Genomic DNA, 8,341 nt, shown 5'->3' on the forward strand with positions numbered 1-8,341 from the left:
TGAGAGCCAAGGATAGTCTAGATTTTTTCCTGGTCACATCCCCAGCACTTAGTAGTGTTTGGTATATAGTGCTTAACACGTTTTCTTTCATTCATTATTTTTTTTACCATTTGCATAAGTCTTCAACCCCCTTTGCCTGAATTATTGGAACAATCTTCCAATACATACTTCTGACCAAGTGAATGTATGGCTCCAAAGTCATCCATAGCTACCCCCCCGTCTATCTCAATCACAAACGGGACGACTCAGCGTCCCTTCCATAACTTTACTCCCTACTTTCCATTCCCGAAATGCTCTCTCTACACTATCTTATATCCACCTGTTGAAAATCCTGTCTGCCTTTTGAGGTCTAACTCAAATGCTACCTCTCACTAAGGCTATTTTCCACCAATGGCCATCTTAGTTCCCACAGTCAAAAGAGGCTCCTCCCTCCTCAGGTCTTACTGGGCACCCCGCTCTTCATCTTTTTCAACACAAATCCTTTTTTTTTTTTTGCATTCCAATTGTGTCTACTAGGGGCACTATTTCTCATTCATTTTCCTATCCCTCTTCCTCCTCCCCACCTCAGTATTTAAAGTCCTAGCTTTGTACACAGTGCTGTGCTGCACACAGCATTCTGTAAATGCTTTTTAATTGGATTTATATTTTTAGCTGTGAAAGGCCAACAATCAATATTTCCACTTGGGTATTTTGTCAGTGAGGAGCAGTGTAGCTTAATGGCTAGAGAGCCAATGAGAAAGTCAGGAGGACTTGGGTTCAAGTCCTGCCTCAGACCCACCCCTCTTACAGGGGCCCTTTCTTGATTCCCCGGTAATGAATACCCCCTTTTAGACCAAGTTACTTTGGATTAACTCACTCTACATCTCCATGTCCCTGTTATTTCTTAAGGCAGCGACTGTCTCGTTTGAGGCTCTGTGTGGCCGTGTCTTGAGCACTGGCAGACGCTGAGTGTGGACTTGATAAATGTTGCATGGAATCGCGAGGTGGGGCCTTGATTATGGATGGTATTGCAGTTCAAGTAGTCAGACTTTTGCCATTCATTGAGAGAAACTACCATGCTTGTTCACTTTTTTTTTTTAAGGGAAATGAACTGTTTATTAATACAATATAGTATAACAATCAATAGTACTAAAAACCATTTTTAAAGCGAGATATCTATATGAAATACAACTTAAAGAAATAAAAGTTTAGGCACACGTTTGCACCTTTATCATGAATGTTTAATTACTGGCAATCACTACTTAACCTAACACTGGTCTTAGCCTCCGACGATTTGAAAGGAGCTGACTTCTGAGGTCACCCTAGCTCTTTAATTTGGAGTCAGATCCTCTTATAATCTAAATCCAGGTTTCCAACTAAGTTTGAGAATAAATCCCCCTTCTATGGCAATTCTCCACCTCAGTCATGGGTGGTAGATTTAAATCTAGGGAGTGATGGAACTGAAATGGACTTTAGCTGTCACCTAGTCTATTACCCCCCTCCCCCCCATTTTATATATGTAACCTTATATATACATGTATATGTATCCCAACTCCCACTTGAATTAATGAGTCAGGCCCCCTGGCAAGGCTGCTGTTCACATCTCTCTCTCGGGATTCTAGGGGTCTTTCTAATGCTATCGACCCAGGTCTCCACTCAGCCGTGTTCTTCCCAATAGCAACTGCCAGTTAGTCAACTGTCATCGATTGAGCTAGTGATTAGCAATCCAATATAATTTAACATCAATTAGCTTTTACAACAGATATATTTACTGAAAAAATAGAGAAAAAATAAAAATATAAACACATCCTCCTACCAGGGGCACACTCTTCTTTATAGCACCATATGTGGCCTCTGGAGCAAGTGGGTTCAAGTTTAAAATAGTTGCTACAAAGCTTTTCCCCCACCAAGTTCACTTTCCGACGTGGCAGAGCGTAAGGAGGAAGTGTCCTCCTTACTCGCAGAAGCCAGCACCTCAGTGACAATTCCCAGTCTGCTGGGCCAGGTCAATTGGGTTGCTCAGGGCTTCCGGCTTCACTGGGCCCAGCTGCCTGCCAACATTGTCGCGGACTCTTGTGCTCAGCTCTTTAGATCCCGAGCGCTTTTGAAGTTGCAGCCCAGTGAGTCTGGCCTCCAAGTCCATAAAGAGTAGACACAACAGGGATGAAACAGCAGCAGGGCCAAGTGGTTCTGGGAGCCATGGAGACCTGGGCAGCAGAGCAGGTCCTCGGAGCTCTCTTCACCTGGAGGCACCCGCTCCGCAGAAACCCAGCCAGTTCTGGCTCAGCAGCCCAGCCAAAGGGATTTCCTTCCCCTCGGGGCAGGCTGGCAGGAAACGGTTTCACAATGTCAGAAATGGAAAGTCAAGCCTCTCGATTCCCAGGCCCCCAGGGCTTGAACCTCCCCTGCTCGTCCCCCATTCCATTTACAATGTTCATTTGAAAAATTAATAGCTCACATTTCTGTGCTCTCTAATGTGCGCCAAGTACTTTCCTTACAATAACCCTGACAAGGAAGTCTTGTATCATCATCTTCAGTATAAATCCGAGGGAGCCGAGGTTCCCAGATGCCAAGTGCCTCGTCCCCGGCCACCTAGCTGACGAGTGCCGGAACCACGTCTATAGCCCAAGTCTCTCGTTTCCCAGTCAGGGCTCTTTTATCGAGGCTCGTTTCATGGCATTGCTTCCATGACTCTGAAAGTGTTCCTGCCTTCAAAAACGCATGAGCGAATTGTCTTAAACCTCTCCCCACGCCCAGGAAATCAAATCACTGTCTAGCCCCACTACCACTGCTCTCATCTCCTTCAAATAAAATATTTGTAGAAAGAACTTGGCATAGTGCCTGTTACACAGTCTACACTATAGAAATGCTTTCTTCTCTCCCCCCTCCCCCAACACCGAACTGCTGTGTGCTCCTGGGCAGCTCACTATTCGAGACCTTAGTTTTCCCATCCGTCAAATGGAACACATGGATGCCTGCTCCAGAGTTACTAGGAGAATAAAACAAAGTTTCTCCCGGTCAGACAACTGGTCCTGTGGAGCAGGAAGGAGGAAGCTCTTGCTATCCATGGAACCCTGCTGAAGATGCCAGCCTTTCTCCCCCACTTACAAACTGCCTGTTGCCAGCATATAAAAGAAGCTCCCCCAAATGTCTGGCCGGGGATGTAAAATCACCTTCAGTTCAGGCCGGGTTGGCAAACGGGAGAGCAGGCCAGCCAGGGGGACTTCTACATAGCGGACGCTGGGGACACTAGTTACCTGAGTGCCTTTCATTGTGTGACCCTGGCTTCTGAGGTAGGTACCCCGCTAGTTATCAGGAGGCTAACAGGCCGGCTCACCACAGGCCTTCAAATCACTCACAGCTCTGTGTCCTAAGGATTGAGAGTTCTCCCCTTCAACATTGTCTTTGCCCACCCGAGCCCCCTCAGACACATCGGGGGCTACATGGTAAACTGGTCCAAAGGGCTTGGGGAAGACACTAGAGCAAGAACTAGAACTGTTGCATGACCTTTCCCCACTTTAAGAAAGAAACGTGACCTGGAAAACCCTAAGCTTAACAGACTCGATCAGTGGGAGGACATTTACTCAGACAAATTTCCATCTAGGGCATCTGAGACCAGGATGCTAGCTAAAGATGTGCAGTGAGAGGCAGCACAGCTTAGTGAGTGGATGGAGGGCAGGCTTAGAGTGAAAGAACCCATTCAAATCCTGCTGCCGACAGAGTGAGACCGGTGACATCAGGCAAGTCCCTTACTCTCTCACTGTCAAGCCAGAAGTTGCAGACCTGCTAGAGTGGAAGGAGATTCTTACCCACAGTTCCCTAAGTCGGGATCAAAAACGCAACTAAAAGTAATAGCACTTGGGGGCAGCTGGGTGGCACCAGCTCTGAATTCAGGAGAACAGAGTTCAAATCTAGCCTCAGACGCTGAACACCTCCTGGCCATGTGACCCTGGGCAAGTCACATAACTCCAATTGCCTCAGCAAAAAAAAGCTATAGAACTTAAAGGTGTGCCTATCTCAGAGAAGTATAAAAGATCCTCTCAGAGAGGCAGCGTTATGTACTGGTAAGAGCTCGGGGCTTACAATGAGAAGAACTGGCTCGAGGGGCTCTCCTCAAGTTACTTTAGGACCCTGTTTGAGAGCCTGCCTAATGGGAATAGAACCGATGGGGGAGCTGGGAGGATTGGACTTTGTTGAGCAGAAGGGAATGCAGAATGGCACCCGCTATTGCAGGTGTGGGCCGTTCTCCCCGCTGGCTCTGCCTTTCTGGGTGGCCACCCTCTTCAAGCAGGCCCTTCTCTTCCCAGCACCTTGTACACTGCCCTCTTGACTTCCTTATTGCGCATGCTGTAGATAATGGGGTTGAGCATGGGTGTGATGATGGTATAAAGCACCGCGAAGACCCGGCTCCGTGTCCTCGAGTACGAGGAGCTGGGGAGGATGTAGCAAAGTACGGAGGTGATGTAGAAGATGCAGACCATGGTCAGGTGGGCGGCGCACGTGGAGAAAGCTTTGTGGCGGCCCTCGGCCGAGCGGATCCGAAGGATGGCGGCTACCACGTTGACGTACGAGACCACAACCAGAGCGCAGGGGATGAGGGCCACCACAAAGCTAAAGAAGAAGAGGCCCAGTTCATTGAGCCGTGTGCTAGAACAGGAGAGCTTCAGGAGTGGGGGCAGGTCACAGAAGAAGTGGGTAACCAGGCGTGGCCCACAGAAGTCAAGCTTGGTTGCCAGGAGCGTGTGGGTGAGCGCATTGGTTAGTGCAAGCAGGCAGGAAATCGAGGCAAGCGTTGCCCGAGTCCGGGGGCCCATGAGGACCAGGTAGTGAAGTGGCCGGCATATGGCAGCATAGCGGTCATAGGCCATGGCTGTGAGTAGGAAGCACTCCCAAGGTGCCAGAAAGTGAAGAAAAAACATCTGGGTGAGGCAGGCACCATAGGACATGAGTCTCTCGGCGGCCAACAGGTGGGCCAGAACCTGAGGGACGCTGTTGGAGACATAGGCGGCGTCAAGAAGCGAAAGGTTGGCCAGAAAGAAATACATGGGCGTGTGGAGCCTTTGGTCCACAATAATGAGGCTGGTGATGCCCAGATTTCCAGCCACGGCCACGATATAGACCAGCAAAAAGATGGCGAAGAGCACCAGCTTCAGATCCTTTTCATCTGTCAGACCCTCCAAAAGGAACTCAGAAACCGGAGTCCCATTTGCTCTGGGCAGGGGGTCTGGGGTCACCGCCCCCATGGACAACTGAGCCTGTGGGGAGATGGGTTAAGAGCATGAGGGCCTGGACATTGGGCTCACTGATGGAACACATTCAGGAATGGAGGACTGGGGGAAGGGAATGGGTAGATCTGAGATTCTGGCAGGGAAGGGAAGTGGAAGGGGTGTCAGATTTAGGCCAGGTGACTGGGTATTGCCTTCCTCCTCCTCCTCAACACATTCCCCACGGACAGAAGATGGCCAGAACTGCCCCCCCCATTTGAACTCCTAGAGTGGTGACACTTGCCTCCTTCCAAGTCTGGATCACCACTGCCTCCATTTCTCAGCCTCAGGCCCATGGCGAAGGGAGAATGGGAGCCAGACAACCCGGGAAGATGGCAGTTGTAGCAGTGATGACAAACTTGTGCCCAGTATATGGGATGGAGGTCAGACACTGAAGGGCAGAAGGGGGACCAGGGGCCTCTACAAGGCTAAGTTGGTGACCCCAGTGGTCTGGCTCTCTACAAGAGTCAGGAATCCTGACACGGCATCAAGAGCAACGTGCAGAACGGGAAGGAAAGCTATGCAGCCACATCATTCCGGCCACCCAGGCACCGTGGGCTCCAAGCTCACGTCAGGCCAAAGGCCTGCCTTCCTCTGCTCCCGCTCACTAATATCCCACTCAGCCGTACCCATCTTCAAACTAATGGCCTCCGAGTCTGCCCTCTATGTGAAAGGCCTGTTCTAATCTACAACTGTTCGAATCTAATCTGTGGAGATGCCTCTCTCCACACTGGAAGCTGCTGGGTCAACTTTGCCAGTCCCTGGACTTGCAACTCCTGTCTCTGCTCAAACCCAGATCATCCCGTTCTGGTCACTCCCCCTGATTGTCCAAGGCCAACATGCCGGAGAGGAGGTTTAATGCCAAGTGGTCCCTGTTGGAGATTAGCCTCACTACAGGTTTTCTATACTCAGCGGTACTAGCTGTTACCTCAGACTACCCATCAGGATTTCTGACTCTTGCGGTCTTTAACCCTCGAGACCTCTTTGCCCTATCTTGCTTTCACTACTATAGTTAGAACATTTCCATTTATCCTTCATCACTGGCAACTGTTGACTAGTAACTAGCCCTCCTAGCACCAACCTTCACTCCCTACATTATGGATCACTGGCCAGTCCTTACCTTTTAATATCTGCCCTGCTCCAGCCAGGAATACTGCCTTGCCTTCTTGGCGCGGATGCCGGTCCCTACTGAAGTGGCCGCCACCCAATTTCTGATGTGATACGGGCAAGAAAAGAAGCCTAAGTAAGGATGGCAGAGTTCACCCAAGCTGTGGACAAAAAGCTCTAAACATCACCACGAGAGCCAGAGAATGGTGGATAAAAATGGCCAGACAAAAAAGGAGGTCCAAGGCGAGATATTTCTCTTGCAATGAGAACCACTGGGGCTCAAAGGCTTGGCAGAACCCAGCCTCCAAGTGGAGGTGTCCAGATAAATCGAGAGAGCCAGCAGGAGAAGCTGCTGCTTCAGGACCAGCAGAGCCCTGAGCTAGCTCACATCAGGAAGTGGGGGAACCTCAGAACCCACTCTGCTCAGATGGACACGCAGATGGATGAAGGGTTCTAGCTCTCAGCTGACTAAGCTGAATTTTGTATTGCACTGTCAGGACGGATTGGAGCCATGTCCTGATCCCTCCCCAATTCCTCCAATAAAAGAGCTTTCAGATGACTGACTCTACAGGACGGGTACAGATGGGCCAGATCCCAATGAGGGGTCCCTAGAAGGAACCCCCATTCTTGACTGCTGGCAGCCAAGTCCAGGGACCAGCTTTTAATTGGATAGGGACATAAACACAAGGTCTCACAGTCAACAAGGCAGATTCCTTCCTGCCCCCAACCAGGTCACCCCAGAACAGAAGACCCATAACCCACAGAGGTTCTCCTCATAGCCACTCACCAGTGAGGTCTCAGAAATCCCCTCTCCTACCCTTGTCACCCTGGCACTCCACTCAGGAAGCTTCCTCTGGCTACTTAATGGGGAGAAATTTAAGAAGTGCATGTTGGGGGGGGGGGGGAGAGAAGAGAAATGCAACCTCCCAATCCTTCCCTACAGCTCCCTGGGGGCCGCTAATTTCCCTTCAGGGAATAAAAGGAGGATAAGAGGGAGGGAGTCTTTGGGGGATAAGTGATGTAAGAACCAGAAGAGGAAATGAGTAAACAACCACTATGGAGAAGCAGGTTCTGCTTTAGAAGGCCCTGGAGAAATTGTCCCTATTTCCAGGTTCAGGCCCAGTGGGATGATTGATGGACTCAACTTGAGGAGAAGAAAATCATAAGACACAGGAGGAGCAAGATGAGTGGCCCAAAGGAACGATTCTCCAGAAATAAGGAACCATTTACACAATGGAAAAAAGGGCTGATTTGGGAGAGGCCTGTGATCCTTCAAGTGCCAGCTGCACCTCTTCATCCCTTCCCCTTCCTGGGCCTCAGTTTCCTACTCGAGAAAATGAGGGGGTTGGACTAGACCTCCAAGGTCCCTTCCACTCTAAATCAAGGATCCTTGGAGGCAATCTCAAGTATAATCTAAAAGCTGCCATTTCCACGTTAAAATCAAGGATCCTGCCTACTTTCCCCAAAGCTTAACAGGGCCCGAACTACTTCAGTCAAAAGGGAATAATCCGGGTAGATCCTTTATCTCTACTCTATACTGGCCAAAGCTGAGGCTACTGGGGATTACTGGTGACTGTCGTCAGTGAACTTCTCACTTCCCAACTTGGTTTCCTGAGCGTCCCGATGTTGTCTTGTGATTACATCTCCTTGTACAGATGCTTGCCCCTGGTAGGGACTCAGAAAATGAGGATTTCTTTTGAGTTCTCTCTCTCTCCGCCCCCGGTCCCCATCCATCCTTCACAACTGTCAAAATCATCTGTGTAAGACCCAGATTTGACCACACTGCTCTTCAGTTCAAAAAACCTTTGGTGTCTCCCTAGTGACTGGCATAAACTCCCAGCTTGTGGTTTAACTGGTGCATGAAACTCTCAGTGAGTGGGTTATGTCCACCACGGCCAAATAGGCTCGTTCTGTAACTTCTAGTTTTAGTTATTTAGGCCATTGATGGGAAGGCTTAATAACTTCAGAAGGGTTTCACAGGCAGACTGCAT

General features: G+C 49.6%; 1 protein-coding gene across 1 annotated transcript; it reads right to left on the reverse strand.

Annotated features, from left to right (window-relative positions):
- Positions 1 to 1,067: 1,067 nt before the first annotated feature.
- On the reverse strand, positions 1,068 to 8,104 carry LOC127542295 (olfactory receptor 3A1-like). The gene has a single exon (XM_051967751.1). It carries the CDS (start codon positions 5,220 to 5,222, stop codon positions 4,263 to 4,265), a length of 960 nt encoding a protein of 319 aa, XP_051823711.1. The 5' UTR covers positions 5,223 to 8,104; the 3' UTR covers positions 1,068 to 4,262.
- Positions 8,105 to 8,341: the final 237 nt, after the last annotated feature.

This window comes from Antechinus flavipes, chromosome X (genome assembly GCF_016432865.1).
Source record: "Antechinus flavipes isolate AdamAnt ecotype Samford, QLD, Australia chromosome X, AdamAnt_v2, whole genome shotgun sequence".
Classification (NCBI taxonomy): Eukaryota; Metazoa; Chordata; class Mammalia; order Dasyuromorphia; family Dasyuridae; genus Antechinus; species Antechinus flavipes.